This window comes from Ochlerotatus camptorhynchus, unplaced genomic scaffold (genome assembly GCF_037179485.1).
Source record: "Ochlerotatus camptorhynchus isolate MF236.1 unplaced genomic scaffold, CSIRO-AGI_Acam_v1.1 ptg000170l, whole genome shotgun sequence".
Taxonomy (NCBI): Eukaryota; Metazoa; Arthropoda; class Insecta; order Diptera; family Culicidae; genus Ochlerotatus; species Ochlerotatus camptorhynchus.
The window spans coordinates 1,178,886-1,199,666 of NW_027040660.1; the positions used below are offsets into that span (position 1 = coordinate 1,178,886).

General features: G+C 41.5%; 4 protein-coding genes and 1 pseudogene across 4 annotated transcripts in view; 1 reads left to right on the forward strand and 4 right to left on the reverse strand.

Moving 5' to 3' along the window:
• sima (similar) overlaps positions 1-10,980 on the reverse strand; it is a 576,195-nt gene extending 565,215 nt beyond the window's left edge. Inside the window, exon 1 of the mRNA XM_065222464.1 lies at positions 9,933-10,980. Within this exon, the coding sequence (XP_065078536.1) occupies positions 9,933-9,982 (50 nt within the window). The 5' untranslated portion in view covers positions 9,983-10,980. The remainder of the gene's footprint in view (positions 1-9,932) is intronic.
• LOC135701597 (uncharacterized) lies at positions 1,552-3,321 on the forward strand (annotated as a pseudogene).
• Positions 10,981-14,036: 3,056 nt separating the features above from the next.
• Positions 14,037-14,922, reverse strand: Saysd1 (SAYSVFN motif domain containing 1). The gene is made up of 2 exons (XM_065222443.1): positions 14,660-14,922; positions 14,037-14,597 (listed from the first exon to the last, which is right to left on the reverse strand). Exons 1-2 carry the CDS (start codon positions 14,801-14,803, stop codon positions 14,157-14,159), a joined length of 585 nt encoding a protein of 194 aa, XP_065078515.1. The 5' UTR covers positions 14,804-14,922; the 3' UTR covers positions 14,037-14,156.
• A 1,525-nt stretch (positions 14,923-16,447) lies between these two features.
• LOC135701602 (mitochondrial intermembrane space import and assembly protein 40-A) lies at positions 16,448-17,174 on the reverse strand. The gene is made up of 2 exons (XM_065222444.1): positions 16,957-17,174; positions 16,448-16,893 (listed from the first exon to the last, which is right to left on the reverse strand). Exons 1-2 carry the CDS (start codon positions 17,172-17,174, stop codon positions 16,620-16,622), a joined length of 492 nt encoding a protein of 163 aa, XP_065078516.1. The 3' UTR covers positions 16,448-16,619.
• An 11-nt stretch (positions 17,175-17,185) lies between these two features.
• On the reverse strand, positions 17,186-17,744 carry Rpp14a (Ribonuclease P/MRP subunit p14 a). Its single transcript, XM_065222445.1, has 2 exons — positions 17,569-17,744; positions 17,186-17,486 (listed from the first exon to the last, which is right to left on the reverse strand). The coding sequence occupies exons 1-2, from the start codon at positions 17,598-17,600 to the stop codon at positions 17,186-17,188; spliced, it is 333 nt and encodes a 110-aa protein (XP_065078517.1). The 5' UTR covers positions 17,601-17,744.
• Between the last annotated feature and the right edge of the window lie 3,037 nt (positions 17,745-20,781).

Here is a 20,781-nt window from a genome sequence, read left to right on the forward strand (position 1 = left end):
GGTGTCGATAAGGAAGTCGTCCAATATGTTCAGAGGTGCGAAGGATGTCGTCTCGTCAGTTTGCCTGAAAGACCTGAGCCCATGCAACGACGCCAAATTCCTACAGACCCGTGAATAGATGTGGCGATCGACTTCCTAGGACCGATGCCCACAGGGGAATATTTGCTCGTTATTATAGACTACTACAGCAGAAATAAAGAAGTTGAGATCATGACCCAAATCACAGCAAAGGATACCATAACTAAACTCAACCGAATCTTCACACGTTTAGGATATCCAGTTACAATAACACTCGACAACGCGCGTCAATTTGCTTCTGATGAGTTCGACCAATATTGTAAAGCACGCGGGATCACTCTCAACTTCACAACACCTTATTGGCCACAAGAAAACGGCTTGGTGGAACGACAAAATCGTTCCTTGCTGAAAAGGCTTCAGATCAGTCATGGACTGAAAAGAGATTGGAAAGCCGTCCTTCAAGATTATTTAATGATGTATTACACCACCCCACATTCCACTACAGGGAAAACCCCTACTGAGTTGGTTTGTGGCCGAAAAATACGATCAAAAATTCCATCTCTTTCAGATCTTCGACATTGTCCGCGTTTTTTGGAAGTGTCTGACAGAGACCGTGTTCTAAAGGAAAGAGGAAGGCAGACAGCAGATGCTTGCCGTGACGCAAAACAATCAACCCTGAAGCCTGGTGATACAGTTTTGATGAAAAACTTGTTACCAGGTAACAAACTTACACCAAACTTCGCAGCAACCGAGTACACTGTGGTTGCGAAGAATGGACCTCGTGTGACAGTGGAGGACAACACATCAGGTAAAACATACCTAAGAAACTCATCTCATCTAAAGCAGGTTGGTAGAAATATCGACGTGCCACAACCGCCTGACGGATCCCACGAGCAAGAAATTGCTGATGCTGAAGCTCGGAAGCATCGACGCAAATATCCAGGATTACCAGATGCATTCAGAGACTTTACGTTGTGAGGTGATACTTCGGGGTGCTTCCGGTCTACAACAGAAAGGGGGATGTGGTAGCGGAGTGAATCTGCTAGCCCCTCGTTATGGTAACGGTGGATGGTAGCGACAGGAGGTAAGGAAGAGAGAGTGAATGGCTATCAAAGAGAGAGTACACGTCGGTCTGAAGATTATTAATAAAGCTGAAGTTTGATAAGTCTAATTATCGTAATTTATTCTAATACGGGTTCGAAGTACTACACTGTGTATTCCTTTTGGTCGCCGTACAGCTGCAGTAAAAAATATATTTCTAGACGATTTTACAACCGTGATTATTAAAAGTATCATTTTCGTTCATCACCGCTATAGAGATTGTATTGCTTATTCACTGACGTCTATTTTTATTTAGAGCGAGAAGAAATCGACGATCTAGAAACATTCCTACAGTTGGATGATAAAGTTTCATTAGATTAAACCTTACAGCAAAGATGATTAAGCTGATTCAGCGATTACAACACGAATACCGAGAAGTTGCAGTAGAGTATATTGACGAAGAATTATTTCAACATAAGGATCACGCTACACAAGATGCCAGTTTTCAAGCTCCATCTGCTCCTACTGACTCTGATAATCCATATCAAGGAATATGCCTTGATTAGGTAAGGTTTTGGATAAGCTGTCTTAAAATATGCATTCTGTACTAACGATACCATTTCAGATAATTGATATCGACTGCGTTCTCCACATGACAGAAAATGGTCTTGCAATCATGGAGGTCCTTAAAGAAAAGACCAAGCCTAAGGAGACGATGATTAAGCATATCTGTAACATACTTTGTGACTGTTTGAAAGCACTATACGGTGGGTAAGTAAAATTTTGATTGCTCATCTTTATATTGGTTATGTTGCGAAAGCAACAAGCCAACGATAACCCCAAATCGCAAAACCAACTGACTTTCGATAACCAACACATCATATGTGGCAGCATTCTACGGCAAGAGGCCATTAGCACGAAGTACTATTAGACCACTGAGATTGGTGCTAGCCGTATTACTTGCGTAGATTTAGTGTTATCTTTTAGCTTGTTGTTTTCTCCATCAAACCGTAACTTATTATAAATTATCTTCATTTAAATATCGAGTTGTGCATGCTGCTTTCATTTTAAAAAAAAATCAACAATTATCAATTGAGAATTATTTTCGTTGCAGCCGTCCAAGCAATTTTTATATAAAAATCAAATAGCTGTGTCCCTGGTACGGTCTTATCCTACACCGGCAGCTAACTCCTCTGACACTCCGCAGGTGAATAAGCTTCTGATTTAAGTCATGCCGTTTAACAATTGCATTTAAGGTTCCATCCCCATGCCCGAGGTACAAATCGTCACGCAGGCAGGATCCATTACAGGATGGAGTACCTTGCTAGAACATCCGTTGACCGAGCATCAAAGCGTCATCCTCGCATGGTAAAATCTCAAGAAGCAGTTCATGAAAGCAATCTGGAGACCGCCATCGATTTGGTTGAAGCCGTAAGTATCTGTAATATAATTGCAAGATTAAATTTATGAAACTACTTTTTTAATTAGGAAGATTCATAGTACCAAACCAGCAGACAAAATCCCATGTGATCGATCTGTGGAACAAAACGTTTGAGAGACGACAGAAATACCGCTTCGAGGAAAACTTTTTTTCGTTTGCAAAAGATTGTCCTGTTATAACGGCCTACGATGGAGATTTGGTAAATGATCAAGTGTTTTTTGAAAATATTGTTCCGTGTAGATAAATATTACAACTTTGCAGATCCGTATTGAATACGGTGGAACCAAAAGTGTAATCACGAAGAATCGTGAACTCTACAAGGAACTCAAAAATGGTAACTTTTTTAAGAGATGTCAACTTTGAAAATTGAAAAAAAAAAATGAATATTGACTTTATGACTACTAGATTTCGTTCGTGCGCTGGCATGAAGAATCCGTCTCGCGGGTCTAAAAGAGTAAGAGATGAAGAAGCAAGTCGGAAGAATCCCTTGAGAGGAATTATACAGTGGATTAATGTAAGTTTAATGTACTTAAAATGTCTTAACATGGTTTTATTATTAACTATTTTTTTTTTCATGCAGGCTGAAGACGATTTCCCATCAAATGGTGATCAAAAATGCGTGCCAATTTTGTATGCTAGAGGTACATTGCTGGAGGAATCAACCGATAGTGCGATTGTTTGGGGGAACATTGTTTTTCCTCTCCAATTGGATATCAAATCATCATTTTCAGTCCTGTTGGAGTCGTTCTATGGCCGGAGCGGTAATGAGCGTGGGTCAATTAAGTACAACAGGAATGAAGTTCTTACATGCGGTGACTTAAATTTTATCCACTACTTTGAAAGTTCTCCCCGTTAACCATGCTTGTTTAAGAAATTAGAATAGTTTCCACTGGTTATCACAATTAATAATACTCCGCGCAACGAATGAAAACAATGAATGCTGTTTCATGAACGAATCGCTTTTGAACAAAGATTGTTTCTTAAACGAAACTGTTAAAGAGTACAAGGTTTTACATGTGATTTTTGATCACAAAATTTTCATTACAATAAAATAAATCGCCAAAAAAGTTTATGATTTGAAACATCACCGAACAGTTTACCGAACGTTCAGCTGTTGAGATTTCGGTAAAATTTCACCGAAATCTGTTAAATATTCTAAGTGTGTGGAAACCTCGCTGTTGTGTGCACGGAAAAACGAGTTTATGCATTGATGACTATTTTTTTAACCACTTTTGGGAGCTTGTTCGAGCTGTCATAGAGTGGTTGAAATTTATAGCAAAAAAGTGTATAGAATTTAGACATTTCCAGAGAAAACCATTTTTCAACAAAAGTGTTTAAATTTTATTCACTGGTGGCTGAAAAAAAACTTGGGAACAATTATTTTCCGAAAAGCAGCGGCCATCATTGGTCAACTTTTTGCAGGTAGATAGATTGTTTATAGTATTATTTATAATCTAGATACAATTTAATAGTAATTTATAATTTTCTTATTATTTCCAGAGAGCGGTGAGAACTTTATCTTTATAAGGTTTTCCAGAGGAGCTAGTGAGCTGCAGATTCAGCTGTTACACGCGTTGTCCGGTACGGTTGGCTTCCGATTGATATTGCTGGACATGCCGACTGGAATATCCTGTCGCCGTGTGGGATCAGGCCAAAGAGATGGCCGATGCTAATAGTAAGTATACCTAACAAGGTACATTATTTTGTAACTTTTGATCCCCATTACAGAGGGCTTCAATCGGCAGCATGACGATCCGAATAGACTCTCATTATTTTGTAACTTTTGATCTCCATTACAGGGCTGCAAACGGCAACACGACGATTCGGATCGAGTTCGCGGGGCAACGGAATGGAATGGTTGCCGAGCACGACACGGGAAGGTCGACGAAGGGATCGTGAAAAGAAACATCCGAGTTCCACCTGGACGGGATGTCGATCGATGACAAAGTGGCCGACATTGTAGTGCCTTGAAAACTTAAGAGATAAATGGTGCGATCTTGCTCTGCCCAGATGTACCTCCTAATTTTATTTATTATACTAGAAATAAATATTACTTTTTATTGATTTTTATTTGAATGCAATTGTTTATATAATATCTTGAAAATACACGAAACCAACTATTTAAAATCGTCCGCTGTATAAAATTTAACCACTTTTGAGAAAAACGTCTTTATTCATTAACGATAAAAATTTAATCACTTTCGAGAAAAACGCGTTTATTCATCCGATGAGTAAACAGCGTTTATTCATTTTATGAATATGTGCGGGTTTTCTCGAAACTGTTTAAAATTTAAACATTAATGCATACTTTTTTCTTAGCGTGTGCTGCTCCGCATACACAGAAATTCAAAACAACCCAAAATTAAGTTCTTTTCACTCATCTCCCATGTTCCGTACGATAAGCCAAATTTGGGTAAACCGGCTCAAAGTAGTTTGCATTTAAGCACGGCAAAAAAAATTACCCATCGCTAAGTTATTTTCAATTTTTTCTACCCAAAATTAAGTTCAATTAACTCAAATTTGGGAATATTGCATATTACTCAATTTTGGCTTCTCGTACGGAACTAGACGGTTGAGTCGAATCTTTCGTTCTATTTTTGACAACAATAGCGAGAGAAAATGAAACGGGCAGAGGTCAAATAACTCAAATTTGAGTTCAAAAAACCTAAGCGGTGGGTAGTTTTGTTTTTCTGTGTAGACGAGTGCACGGATGGATTTGAGTTCACTCACTCGACAGAAAGTGACACAACAGCGGGGCCCTGTTTACTAAAAATGAACACATGTGTTCATTTTTAGTAAACAGGGCCCCGCTGTTGGGTCACTTTTTGTCGAGTGAGTGATTAGAGATTGCTGACGTTTATCGTACGCACACTACGTCACGTATACGTATACGCAAAATGTTTTCATCGAGAAAAAAAACTTCATAGCGGAAAATTTTCCCGATGAAAACAAATCACTGACTCAATCATACTTTAGCAATCTCTATATAACGTAGCACACCCATCACAAACGTCGTAACATCTTTTGAAAGCTTGAGAGAGAAGACGTTCGTTCATTCGATGCAAGCAAAATGTTGTGATGTCGATGCCTGAAACGAGCGCGGATATGTTGATCGGTGAAGAAGGGGTTATGGGTGATGCCAACCGGACACGGTAGGTCCGGAATGACCGGCCGTCGGCTATGCCGGATTTTATGAAGTATGCTCACCTGGGATCGATAACAGCCATTTACGAGTGGATTAATGCTGCACGGACGGATAGGTCCGTATCTGCAGAACAGGGGACGAATTTTGAGACGGATAAAGTTGGTTCGGTGGAAAAGCAAGTGTCGATGCAGGATTCGATGAGCTGGCCACCCTGTCAACCAACGTTTCCAAAGGGATCGTGGCGGCTGTTAAAGCGCCGCTGCAATGAGATTGACAGGCGTCAACGCTGGCGGCTCGAGCTGTCAACGGCAACAACAGTGAAACGGGGAAGAAAATTTTCTTTCGATAAAAGTTTGCGGCATGATCGGTAGTGTTTTTCTGATCGCTACAGTTAAAATTATTACAGTAGTTATTTATATTAGGGAGTCATGGTTCTAAGTCTATTACAATCTAGTAAAGAAGGTACAAAGTTAAAACTATTAAATCTAGACTTAAAACGAAACTAATTCTAAACTTACTGTTCCATCCAAGTAATCACGATGTTCAATTCAAGTAATCGCAGCAACCTACAGCTGCGACCGAGATGGAAAAATTAGCCATTCGAAGTGTAGATTTCAACCTGAATAAACGTATGGTTAGAAACACTCAAACTTTCTTTATTCTTTGAGAAGAACACTTCAGTTGGCTACGAGGATGGGATGGTGCTGTGCGGACGTGGTGAATGCCTTGATTCTCACAGAAATTCTTGAACTCGTAGCTGGTGAACTGGGTACCATTATCTGAGACGATGGTTTCTGGCACGCCAAACGTTGCGAACGTTTGAGTAAGTAGCTTCCCGTAAAAAAAAATCCAATAAAAATACAATAATTTTCATTGTCATTGTAACCATGTTATTTACTGTCAAAACATTGGACATTTTTGTCCATCACCATAAAATCACAACGTAATTCATGGTTCACAACAATGAAAATCATGGTATTTGAGAAATTTACAGTAAAAAAGGGGGGTTGTTAAGCATCTTAACAATATAAAAAAGTGATTTTTCTCGAACAAATTTGATCTCATCACACTAATTTTCGTTGTTTGAGCATTGTATCGTTAAAAATCGAAATCCATTTTTTCTCCCGTACAATAATTTAACAATAAATTTTAATGTACACGAAATTCAACAGTAAAAATCATTGTAATTTCGTTGTTTTATTATAATTATTTTTTTCGGGTTGATTGTTGTTCTTGTCGTTGTGGTTTTAGTTGCGTATACTTCGGGCCATTTGGTGTACGGGTTGACAACTACCAGGAAAAATACGCCGTCTACAGGTCCTGCGTAGTCAATATGGATGCGTGACCACGGCTTATCAGGGATGGGCCACGATTCAAGCGTTGTTTTGACTGGTGCTTTTCCAGCAGTGCAGCAGGGAGTGCATTGCCGGACGAAATTCTCGATGTCGTTGTCGATTCCGGGCCAGTAAACGAAACTGCGTTCAATAGACTTCATTCATACCATGCCGGGATGTCCGCGATGAAACTGCTTCAGGATTTACCTTCTGAACTTGCTCGGAACGACTACCCTGTCGTGGAACAGTATACAGCCATCGACGTTGGTGAGAGACTCCCGCCTGTTGAAGTAGACTCGAATCTCTGGATCTTCGACTGATCGTGCATCGTTTGGCCAACCCTCACGAATGAACTGCAGCACCGCTTGTAGTGGTTCATCTGCCTGTGTTGCACTTTTGATGCCTGCGAACGAAATTGGTACCTGTTCGATAGTGTTTTGAATAATGCTCACCATGTTCCATCCAAGTAATCACGATGTTCAATTCAAGTAATCGCAGCAACCTACAGCTGCGACCGAGATGGAAAAATTAGCCATTCGAAGTGTAGATTTCAACCTAAATAAACGTATAGTTAGAAGCACTCAAACTTTCTTTATTCTTTGAGAAGAATACTTCACTTACCTAGGACCTACAAGCTAACATAAAACTTAAAGCGCAGGGAGAGGTCCCACGCTGCAAAGAATCACCAAATTTGTAAGGTCACCGGTTGTAGAGTGCATCCGTCCAAACAGTAAACGGGATGCCACAGTGCAGATTGATTGGGATGGCCAAGGACGACCGGACACGGAACGGAAAGAAAAACAAGCACAAACCGAATATCAGGAGCAGCACAACTGTCAGTTTAGAGGCCAGCCCACTATGATAACAGAAAACGATTTAGGTGGCGGTTCAGCAAAGAAACACTTTGGATGGAGCTGGACTAGAACGACGACAGGATTGACGACTGTCGCACTGTTTGGTTTGAGGGAAGTTTTTCCAGACCCGTCGTCTCCATGGGAACCTCGCTGTTGTGTGCAAGCCTCTATATTACGTAGCACACCCATCACAAACGTCATAACAACTGTTGAAGGCTTGAGAGAGAAGACGTTCGTTCAATCGATGCAGGCAAATATGATGATGTCGATGCCTGAAACGAGCGCGGATATGTTGATCGGTGAAGAAGGGGTTATGAATGATGCCAACCGGACACTGTAGGTCCGGAATGACCGGCCGTCGGCTATGACGGATTTTATGCAGAAGTATGCTCACCTGGGATCGATAACAGCCATTTACGAGTGGATTAGTGCCACACGGATGGATAGGTCCGTATCTGCAGAACAGGGGACGAATTTTGGGACGGATAAAGTTGATACGATGGAAAAGCAAGACAATGTCGTTGCAAGGCCACCGGTTGTAGAGTGCATCCGTGCAAACAGTTAACGGGATGCGACACTGCAGATTGATTGGGATGGCCAAGGACGACCGGACACGGAACGGAAAGAAAAACAAATGCAAACAGAATATCAGGAGCAGCACAACTGTCAGTGTAGAGGCCAGCCTACTATGATTACTGAAAACAATTTAGTTGGCGGTTCAGCAAAAAAACACTTTGAATGGAGCTGGACTAGAACGACGATAGCATTGACGACTGTCGCACTGTTTGGTTTGAGGGAAATCCTATGTTCCCTCTAATATCGTATCGTTTATATTTATTTATTTCATAGTTATATTCATTCATTCAAACTACTACTAATATCTATTTTATTTCTAGATTCGCCTAGATGGGAGAATTAAACTAATACATATATATTAAATAGCTCTTTTTTATAGAATAAAAATATAAATAAATGTTAATTGTTGATAGCATATCTGTGTACTGTATTATTATTTCTTTCCGAAATCCCCTTAAAGTTGGGAGGGGGAGGGTTTGTCTATACAATTGTTTTTATTGTTCATTTTTTATTTCCTTAATAAAGACAACCAACCAACCTCCAACTGTCTTGGTCTTCCAAGCTGGCCTACAGACAGCATGAGATTAAGCTCTCCCACCTTCGGAAAGGTGCTTAAGAATGGCCTACGGGACGGACCTAAGAGTGTTAAAGCGACTTTGATAAAAAAAACAAACTCAAATCCTGTTGTCCCGTGTCTCATACTCGAAATGTGCCTCGATCAATCAGGCACAACGACGCCCTTTACGCTTTCTGATTACGCTCAGTTGTTAAGTACATATTCGCAGGTAAAATTGAAAGACCGTTAAACACGTTAATCGACGTGTTATTTTGATGTTTGGTTGCTTGGTTGAAGTTTAAAATTTCAATGGGAAACAAGTTTGGATGGTGGTTGAGCAATTTTTCCTACTACTCAGAACGACTAATGGACACTCAAATCAGCTTGCCAGCGTCTTTGAGGCCTATTTTGCGCCGCGAGTGAGGTAACGCAACTCGCTGTCACGAGTGACACTCATGCATTATACCGAATCGTCATTGCAGATTATTTGCTATTATCGAAAATTCCAGACAAAACATATGCAACAGCTGACGAGTCATTCATCTAAAAATAGCTTAAGGTCTAGCTTTCGGGAGCCGTAGGTAGAATTAAATTTGTATTGACCTTCGTGCTGTATTCTTCAACGAATGATAAAAATAAGGGAAAATGCGATTGAAGGCATGGAAGGCCTTAGCGTCAGGTCAGAAAGCTAGCGAATAACGACACTTACTTAATGCAGGTAATCGTACTTAAAACAAGACGAAAAGATCTGCCTGTATGATATTGAAAACGTGTCCGAAACAAACAAACATCAAAATAATAAACAAAATCCTGGATCGTCTTATCAGCAGCGGTGGCCCTAAATGGAAGTATGTAAGAGCTTCCTCCGTTCCATCTGCACACGCTGCCAACGTCCAAAAATCATAATAACATAATCACACTACTAACAGCAGCGCAACGACTGCCTTCCGATAATAACGACACTCACCTTCGTTTCTCTTTTTCTGGTTTTGGTTTTACTGTCGTAGCTCTCGTCATTTTCGTTTCGTTATACTCCTCAGCTTAATCCAGTTGCAAATGGTTTCTTCACTAAAATTCGATCCTGCTTCAGTAGTAGAGTAGGCTGCTAATCCAGGAGATGGTACACGATTCCAAAACAAAAAGCAACGCACTGATAATGGCTTACGAAAATAGATCGCACGAATAGCACTGTATATTTGTATTACGAAATCCTTAGAAATTTGACTTCTCACTCGTTTGTATCGATAATATTGGTGCTGCTTCACACATACAACTATTTACTCACAAAACGCGATTTCCTTTCAACACTCGGCGCTCTGGGAAGGAGATAGCTTCTTGCTGATGCACCTTCCGGAACAAAAGGTATTTACTGGCTACTGCCCTATTCACTCAGATCTTCCAGAACTACGTGGAACGGCGAGAATCACTGTCGACCACTTTGCCGAAGCAATACTTTCCTGAATGACCTTCGGGGAGGCTTGCTGTTGCAATAACACTACCAACAACTCTACTCTGCCTTGGCTGCTGACGACTTTGGGTCAGCATCAAAACACCATCACTTGATCACTGTCGAGCTCCCAAAAGCTTGCACTTCGCAGCCTTCTGCTGCACTTTTCGACGATGCACACACAACAATATTCCAGATAATAATTGCCTCTTCAATATTGTAATTCTTCTCGCTAGATTCACGCACTCGTAACAATAATAATAACGCACCACAGACACACTGCGTATAGCAAATCAAATAAGGGGGGTAATTTTCCACCAGCTTTCTGGGTAGCTAGCAATCCTGCTAGGGGATTGCGTTATTCACTTTCAAAACACTTCCTTCTCGCGACGGAACAACCACACGACACGGTTACGACGGAACACGGCGGAACTCGACGACGGTAGATGCTTTTCCACGACCGAATTCTGCACATTCGATGGCAATCGAAAAAACACAATAAGAAGGTTGTTGCTTTCCGTAGTTCATTTCCTCCAAAATACGACTGACTGAACACTGAACTCGTCTGTCAAATAAAGCTCGCTGCTGTGGTGGTGACGGTAGATAATGGGTGCGTTTCTCTGGCGGTGCGAGGAGGCCCGCGGTTGAAGGAGAGGGATGTTTTGAGAATGATACGCGCACACACAGCTGTAGCTATACGAGAGGCGCACGACATCGGCAAGAGCTTGCGGTGGATGACGGAGGTGACGTAATGGAAAGGGACGCGAGAGTACGCCAGGGGCAATGTTTTTACATAAGGTCCTGGCCAACAGGTTTATTGGTGCTAGTGAAACTGTTGGCAGTGACGTAAATGTCACTATTCCGCAGTATGGAATGTTATGGTAGAGTGACGTCGTCACTTGAGTGCTCAACAATGATTACAGTATTTTTGCTTCTAACACCAGCAAGCTGCCTGTTGGCCCGGACCTTATATAAATTCATTGCGCCAGGGGAACTTTTGCCGTCGTTTGACACCGATGTGCGGTACATCGGTTTGACACGAAGCTGTTTGGCAGCAGCTGTCTAGTCGTGAATAAAGCCCTGTATACAGTAAGGGCTTTAGTCGTGAAACGGCCGCAGCTTTTGTTCGCTTACCGATGGCCGTTTCTGAAGGGTTGAGACACACTGAGGCAAATTAACTTAAGAATTCCAAGAAGATTTTATAAAACACTAATGAATTCCATCAACACGACTTATAAATGATTATGGTAGAAGGTTATTACGAAGCGGTCGGTGTTGAACATTCAGGTCAATTTGCCTCAGGATAGCCTCGCAATCTGTCCTTCGATGTAGGATATCGGCCACGGTTAGGGCTCTGCTTGTGTTTCTTATAGTCCGGAGAAGTTCTAGGTCGATAAATTGGCAACGGCTTTCGTAACGGATCATTCCAAGGCAATCTACGCAACGGAAAGCGAAGAAAGCGACGTTGAACAGATTCAATTCTCTCGGCACCGTTGTTGTAGTTTGGTTTCCGAACCGCTGAACAATACTCAAGCGTCGATCGAACAAGCGAACAATAGAGAGATTTTAGACAGTAGATATCAGTGAAGTTTTTAGGTAACTCTAAGACTAGAAGGTTCCGAAGAAACGTGCTCAACTTTTTGGCTCAGCTCTGGTACTCTTTTCGGTCCCAAGCTAATCGATTCACCCCTCGAAACATAGGAAAATCCACTAACCCCTCATTTTATCTGTCAAACTTTCATAGCGAATCAAAACAAACATTGTGTAGTACAAGAATTTCGACTAGAATGGGGTACGTTAATCGTTTGCTTGGGACCAATAGGGTAGTCAAGTAGTGAGCCAATTTAAAATCGATAGTTTCGTATTGATTGTTGCTGCTACTGTGTTACCTGACTTATAAAGAATATACGTTGTATACGAGCACCCCGAATACAACGTATAGTTAGTCTAATTTTGCATTGCAAATGCTCTGCAAAATTATACGAGTCATACGTTGTATTCGGAGTACTCGTATACAACGTATATTCGTTATAAGTTAGGTAACACAGTAGCTTTACCACATGGTAGTGGAACGTTGAAAAGCGATGATCTAGGGGAAACCTTAATCTATTATCGTCAGGGGGTAAACAGCGTCCTTGAGAGCTCAATTTTGGCATGTGGGTACATTGTGTTTCAGAGCATCTATTGGCCAAATTTGAGTGCTCTAGGACTTTGTTTACCCGCTGACGATAATAGGTTAAGGTGATACTCTAAGGAAGCCTTAGCGTGAAAGGCACAAATGTCAGCTTCCACAAAACATACAAATTTGAAATTGCTACTCCTTGTTTGCTGTGCTACTACAAACAGAGAGTAGCAATTTCAAATTTGTATGTTTTATGAAAGCTGACATTTGTGCCTTTGAAGTTTCACGCTAAGGCTTCCTTAGAGCCGAAACCGACATTTCCCCCCAGACACAGAAATTCGAAATTCAAGATTTTGAACTTTTTAAACTCTGCGACTACCTTAACAATTTCGTTGCAAATCTTCACAGTCTAATTTTCAGGGTGTTCCTGGAATTCTCTTTGCATCCCCCGTGAAATACTCTGAGTCAGAACCATCTTAGAATTCCATCCATGACTACTAGTCTTATTCCTTAGGAATTCTCCTCAGCATTCCCTAATCAATCTCCCCTCGGTAGGTATATTCTCCAAAAAAAAAAAACTGTTCACCCTAGAGTTCCTTTGGAACTGTTCTCATATCCAGATTTTCTAGGAATTATTATCACAATTGTCTTAGAAATAATGTCAGGAATTTATAGAGCTCTTGTCAGAGTTTTCTTGGAGTCGTGGTCAGAAATCCATAGAAATTAAATAGTTTGAAGAGACATTTTATAAACCACAATAAAGCGTAGGAGCTATGAATTGTTTTTTTTTTTAATTGTCTTGAGAGTCCGAGAGACGGACTAAGATTTACAGCTTGCTCAGAATTTTCTTTGAAATACTCTTGGACTTCTCCTTACAATCTTAATGGAATTCAGTACTTCTATTCATAGGAATTCTCCAGAGAATTCACCTGAACTTCTCCTCGGAAAGCCTCTGAATACTTTGCAAATTACTTTGAAATTCTGACCGGAAGTCTTTAGGAATACTGTCCAGAATTCCATAGGAGTCCCTTGGCCCTAGGAATTACACTCATTGATTTAATATCAACGAAATTAATGCAGTGGAAAAGTTGCTATGCATACCTCTTTGAAAGCGTCCCTTTGCCTTGTCGCCCTTGACGATGGCGGTTTACGCCATCCCATCAGTACGTCTCTGTCTATAGCTTTCCTTAAAGGATTATAGAAGTTTTACCTAAACTTTTGCAGATCTTCTAAAAGCTTTATTGACAAGTCCTATGGGCTTTCCCTACAAGGTTTTTTGACTTCCGTATTTGTACAGCCATGCCAGTCATCCCCAATAGTAGCCATGAGTTGTGAGCGGAAACATCTACACCTCTACACTCAGGAAACATTTTCTACCTACCAATTTACCCTATATATTGTCCCCAGATACATGTACCAAAACCCTATACATCAAGCTGATGCCGTGGACATTTCGGATAATCGAACCTTCCCTGATTTTCATATAAATATTTTACTAAGAAATTCAGATAAATAGAATGTTTCACATCTTTAGCCAAAAAAAAAAATATAAAAATCTTTTCGTAAAAAGTCACTTACCCTAATAGAAAACACGGCGCCCTACAAGGCACCTTCCCATCCGTTCAGTGCCGTATGCCAATCTCCCGCTCGAACTGCTCCGCCTTCAACGTCCCATCGATCGATTCGCAGTTCTCGTTGAAAACACTGTACGCACTGATTTCGCCGGGTGTCTTCTCCGTCCGGGTATTGAAGTAGATCCCCAGCAGGGCGGACATCATAAAGAACACCACCCCGAAGCGGAGTTCGATCGCAATCGCATACAGCGTGACCCAGAAAAAGAAATAGACCAGATACGTGATGTAGGTCAGATAGGAACGGGGCGGTTTCGCCGCGATTGCGTCCGGTTTAGTTTGATCATCGTCCGAATCGGTAGACAGGGTACTTCCGACGGACACAATCGAGTCCGATTCCGAAACCGGGCGGGGTTTTTTCGGCACCGTTCCGGAGGACTTGGCCTTGTGAACCGGAGTGATGTTCTCTTTCGACCTCGGTTGGGGGTCGGTCTGGGAGGGAGAGAGTAGGTTGAGTAAGGGACGGCGGGTTAAATATTAAAACAGAAACTTACATCGGCTTCGACAATGACGTGGGTTGATTTTTCGTCCACTCGAACCTGCTGGAAGGAAACCATATTGTAGAGGCGATCTTTGAAGATATTCAGGATCGCCTGGCGACGTTTCTGCGATCGGTAGCTGCTGAGCTTTGCTTCCATAGGTGGGTGAGAGGACAATCCGGGTGTTTAATGTTCAGCTTTTACGCCATGAAAAACGTTTTCTATTCGAAATCACTGAAACTTTTACTTCGAACGGGAAATTTGCGTGAAACTCTGTTTTTGTTTGGAGCTTCGTCACCAAAACAGCTGTCAACAACGGACTTGCACAGTGTTGCCAGCTTCCGTGAAATATTCAGAATTTTCATTTCCGGGAAAATGACTCCCTGAAAAATACGTTTGTTTCACGAGTTCGACCATGATCTGAATCCTCGCTGAATCCTTAAGATGTTCGATTGTTCCGCAAAGCTAAGCTGTTTCCTGGCTAGAAATTGTTGGTTGCAAAATTAGACTGGACTGTTACAAAAATCCAAAAGTGTGATATAAGTGCACGTTTACGTCAAATCGTTTTGTTGTCTTCGTTGCACTTATTCCACGATATCCTGTGCTGTGGCTGCCAAATCCAATATATCAGTGCCAACATTTCAAAGGGGCTTAATTACATTTGTAAACAATGGCTTTAGCCGTCGATTTCTCGCGAATAAAAGCTCACTCATGAAAAATAATGATACCAGCTAGCATTGTTATTTTGGAGAGTTAAGATTTCATTCGCGAGAAATTGACGGCTAAAGTCATTGTTTACAAAAGCAATTACGCCCCTTTGAAATGTTGACATTGATATAACGCAGATAACGCATCTACCTCTCATTGATTTTGGTACTCATTGTCTGGTTGGTTTACCCTAGTACACATTTTTATGGTTATTTTGCTATCGACGTGTTCGGGGTATCATCCAAACCATATATTTATTTAGTGCCACAATTCTGTGCAAAATTGAAAATTTCTAAAATAATTATAAATTGTATATAATTCGAATTGAATTGTACGTGAAGGTAGGTATTAACAGGTATTAATCACGTGTGTATAGGAAAAATATTCATTTAAATAAAATTGTAATATACTGGCCGAACTTTGACAAAGTGCGCAGAATTATCTGTTCTGCATCCAAGATGGAATTTTGGGAGAAGCCGTTGAAACCATTCGTCCATTAATTCAATTCCAGATTGTTCGTGAAGCAGGGTACAGGAAGAACTGGTTTATCATCTTTTTTAACAACCGGTTTTGCTTCGCGCTTGAAATCCATAAGTTAGAATTGGCCGGAAGACGATTTTGTACAGCAGTTTTTTGGCACGGACATCAAGGCAAGAACGACGCTTAACAAGTGTATATATAGTGATCTTGTCAGTTTATCGCACTTCTTCAAGCTGTTTGAGAAGTTCAGTTTCCGGACAAGAGTTTATTTATATTTTTGTCAGTCAACAAACGAGTGTTATATCATTTGGGTTATCGTTATATCGTTAGGTGACAACAATCACCGCGAGTGAGGTGACTCTCCATTTGATTTGCGCGGAGAGGCACCTTACTGCGGTGACTTATGTCACCTCACTCGTGGCACAGAATAAGTGGAATAATTTTTTTATTAGGGTACCCTTAAACTGGTGCAATAATGGAATAAGTGTGCACTTGTATCACCCTTTTTAATAAGTGAAAACTCGCTTATCTGTCCAGTTTAGTGAGAAATGAGCAACATTTTATTCAACTTAATCATTTATTTTCCTGTGAAATTACCGGAATTCAATTTTTTGGCAACTAGGTATGACCGCAGTTTAGTTTCAAACACTATCAAAAAACACCCATCAATGTTTAAGATAATTTACTTTAAAAAAAAAGTTACTTTCGAATTGAAGCAATTGAAGCCAATTCCCATACTAACACATTTATTAAAGCTCTACTATTCCTATTGACCAACTCTAATTAATTAACTTTTTTGTGCAACAACCGTGGACGATCCAGCCGGGCTCGACGAGTGTACTTCGCTACTTCCGCTAGCCGACGACGGAACCGGCTCTTCCGGCTTGAGCGATTGCTTATCGGGGTCTTCTTCCTCGTCGTCCAGCATGGCACCCATATCCATGCCACCGGCATCCTCGTCATCATGCAGGTTCTGTTTGTAAACCCCTGGATAGTTGGCCATACAGTCCTGCATCGTTTTGAATGCATCGTAACAGTCCGATCCCTTCGGTTGTGCTTCACTGTAACATAAAAAAAATTTAATACAACTTATACAAACTTCAAAAACGGCAACCCTTCCTCACCTGTAATGGAAACAGGAAAAAGCCTCGCGAAAATCAACCCCGCACGGTCCGGTTGCCATCCCGCCCAAGCATGGGCAGTTCCAATTGATGTCACCGTTCTCCAGTATCAGCCCGGGGCTGGATTCCGGTTCCGGCAGTTCCACCGTGCTCGGTATCGCATGGTCCTCGGCGGTGGCGAAGATCACCTTATCCTTACCGAAGCTTTTACACAAGGACATCGTGCGAGGCTCTAATTCGATTTAAAATACTCCAAATGCGTCTCGACTAGCCCCAGCAGCACCGGGCTAGCTTTGTTGACGACAAAGTTGCAGGGGATGCCCTGAAATTCACCGGTCAGCGAAGTTGCCGCCCGAAACTTGACGTAGAAATCCGATGGAACCCGTACGACGGCCCGTGCTCGGGGGGTGTCGAATTTGAGAATGTCCACTGTCGTTTGGCCACCGATTTCACCGAATATTTTGATCAAAGATCGTTCCAGACAACTTTTGAAGAACACTGGCAGCAGCTGATCCGGTTCGTCGGCTAGTTTTCTGGTAAAGCGGGAAGAGGGAAAATGTGCATGTTTCATAATCACTTTTTTCACAATGAATGATAACAGGAAGTTCTATTTACAGTGAAATGTCCAGATAGTAGAATTCATTCATAATACATTGCAGATGCGTAAGCTTTCACTATTTGTAGAGTATATTTACAACTTAAATGGTATTTTAAATGAAAATCGGCACAACCAGAAACTTTCGAACTGGATGAACAAAATTGCATCAATTTTTGAAAAGCATGTTCTGCTGTCAAAGTTCTTTCTGTGAGGGATGTGAGTCGATTTTTACAGTAGAGTCAGGCAGTTCAGCCCGACGTTCAGTCCTGCACCATGGTGAGTACATATAGGTTTCTTGTGTGTAAAATTCTAAGAGGAAGAGGTGACAATTGGCTTCTTCCTCTTTTATTTCTATCTCTATCTCTATCTTTATCTATCTCTGTCTCTATCTTACGCACATGAAATCGGCCGATCAGGAGCTGGTTCACGTTTGACAGAAAAGTGGTCTTTTTTCGCCCCCGTATTGTCACCTCTTCTCTTGGGTAAAATTCATGATTCAGCCATGATGGATTTATGTATGCAGGAGTCACCGAGTTTGTTTTCAATTGACCACTTTGTCAAGTAGTTTTGGCGTGACTTTCTACCAGCGATTTCACAAAACTGGACAAACTAATTTCTATTTTTTTATGAAACGCACAAATTTTGGCTACTTTTCTCGAGGTTCTAGAAGAAAAAATTCAAAATAAAGTTTTATTTCAAAGTTGGAGTGGTAGTAAACGTAATTTTAGCTGCTCGCATGAAGTGGTTAATTTTATCTAAAACCGCTCTTTTCGAGTGGAGGTCAACTCGTCGACTGGTGGAACGGCTGCTTTCTGATATAAACATCAGTATTATACGCCAAAAGTAAAACACTGCATACGCCTTTTTAATACAAACTAAGCGATTGATTCAATCTCTGGTGGTGAAAAGGCTCGTGAAAAGGAGAATTTCAAAATGAGTGTTGAGAGCAGAAATGTTTGCCGTGAGACATAGGAAGTGGAACAATTCAGTGCTAACATTTGAAAACGGCGCAAAAGCCATTTGTAAACAAATGGTTTGTGGGCCCTTTACTCGCTACCCGAAGAACGCCCACGCAAACCAACAGCATCGTCAGGAAGGGGAAAATTTCCCCTACCCGATGTTGCTGTTGTGTCGCGTGGGTGTACTTCAAGTAGTGAGTAAAGGGCCCACAAACCATTTGTTTACAAATGGCTTTTGTGCCGTTTTCAAATGTTAGCACTGAATTTTTCACTTTTGCTGATAAATTGATTCATCTGAGATGCTTCAAAACTTGATTTTCAGTTGAAAAATTGAATAGGGCGAATCCAATCTACCGGCAATTTCTTGGCGATCATCTTACGGTGGATTCCTGTACCTGGACCATGACCGTTCTACATTTCACTCTGGAGCTGTAAGCCTTTTGGATCATTACAGTATCGTCACTCTGAAGCTAATCAACCACGTGGTTAATGAGAACAATCGTAGCTTAGACCTTTGCTTCGTCACCGCTCAGGATACTGCTCCGCATTTGTCTATGGCTGTTTCTCCGTTGATAAAGACTGTTCCACACCATCCTCCTTTAGTTATTGCACTTGAAGGCAACCAAATTCCTGAGGTCATTCTACCCCCCCCTAGAGGTCTCATACGATTTTCGAAATGCTGACCACGACAGTATCGGGGAACTTCATCGTCCCTGCCGATGTCAATGTAGATGCCCAAACGCTCTCGCATTTTTTGGCTTACATCAATGTGCGACACGTTCCGAAAAAAGTTCCTAAACAAGGTAATCATCATCCTTGGCAAACAAGTGAACTCCGTATGTTAAAGTCTTCCAAAAGAGCCGCGCTTAGAAAATACACCAAGTACCACAGCTTACAACTCAACGACCATTATGCGAGGATAAATCGTGCGTATCAACGAACCAGTCGCCAATCTTATCGGCGTTATCAACGAGATGTTTAACGGAAGCTTCGATCTTACCCGAAAACTTTTTGGAATTATGTGAATGAGCAACGAAAGGAGTCTGGCCTTCCATCGACTATGGTATTGAACGGCGAAGAAACTTCATCACCTCAGAACATTTGCCATCTGTTCTCAACCAAGTTTGCGAGTGTATTCTCGGATGAGAACCTACCAAACGAGCACGTTTCTCTATGTTCTAATGTCTGGTAAATCTTTGGCAGCTATCAACATCGACCTCGCTATGATAACTACGGCGGCTTCGCAACTGAAGTCTTCATTTAAGCCTGGACCTGACGGAGTTCCTTTCGTCTTTCTCAAGCAACAAATCGATAGCCTAGTGGCTACTCTCTGCCTTCTATTCGAAATATCCCTCTCTTGTGGGGTGTTTCCTTCCTGCTGGAAATCAGATGAGATGTTTCCAGTACATAAGAAGGGATGCAAAAGAAACATCGACAACTATCGCGGCATCACATCGTTGTGTGCCATATCTAAACTGTTCGAGTTGGTCGTTATGGAACCATTAGTCTCTCACTTCAAGCAGCACTTGAGCGAAGACCAGCATGGTTTCATGGCATTACGGTCGACTACTTCCAACCTTCTGTGTCTCACCTAGTACATTACGAAGACTATAATAGACCATATGCAAACAGATGTCATCTACACTGACCTATAAGCCGCCTTCAACAAGTTAAACCATCCTATAGCGATCGCCAAACTGGATACGCTTGGTATTAACGGCAGTCTCCTACGATGGTTCGCATCCTATCTATCTGATCGTCAGTTGGAAGTTGCAATCGACGACTGCCGATCTCCGTTCCCTGCCACTTCGGGTATTCCGCAAGGCACCCAACAAACATTGGAAGCATAACAAGAGCTTATTCAGTCAAAAATTTGCTTCTTCAGCTAAAAAATAGCTTATTCAACCTTTAAGCAGCTCAAATTGTTTGTTGGGCAGCCACCTCGGCCCGTTGATATTTCTTGTGTATTTCAACAACGTCGATTTCGTTCTCGACGGTCCACGACTGTCGTTCGCAGACGACATGAAAATCTATCTCCGAATCCGAGCCATCGCTGGCTGCCACCTTCTCCAGCTCCAACTCAACGCTTTTACTAATTGGTGTCAACTGAACCGCATAGTTGTGAATCCAACAAAATGTTCAGTAATCACGTTCTCACGGAAGAGACATCCAATTACTTTCAGTTATATCCTAGTAGGCGTTGACGTACATCGTGTGAATCACATTAAGGCTGTGTTCCATTTGGTGAAATTTCACTTAAATTTGATAGAT

What these genes read in the sequence shown, in the direction of transcription:
- Saysd1 (XM_065222443.1), bottom strand. Translation starts at nt 14,803, where the DNA reads ATGGAAGCAAAGCTCAGCAGCTACCGATCGCAGAAACGTCGCCAGGCG. An exon ending in ACGTCATTGTCGAAGCCGAT is followed by an intron (nt 14,598 to 14,659) that starts GTAAGTTTCTGT and finishes TCTCCCTCCCAG; the next exon opens with ACCGACCCCCAACCGAGGTC.
- LOC135701602 (XM_065222444.1), bottom strand. Translation starts at nt 17,174, where the DNA reads ATGTCCTTGTGTAAAAGCTTCGGTAAGGATAAGGTGATCTTCGCCACC. An exon ending in TTTTCCTGTTTCCATTACAG is followed by an intron (nt 16,894 to 16,956) that starts GTGAGGAAGGGT and finishes TTTATGTTACAG; the next exon opens with TGAAGCACAACCGAAGGGAT.
- Rpp14a (XM_065222445.1), bottom strand. Translation starts at nt 17,600, where the DNA reads ATGAATGAATTCTACTATCTGGACATTTCACT. An exon ending in TACTATCTGGACATTTCACT is followed by an intron (nt 17,487 to 17,568) that starts GTAAATAGAACT and finishes CCGCTTTACCAG; the next exon opens with AAAACTAGCCGACGAACCGG.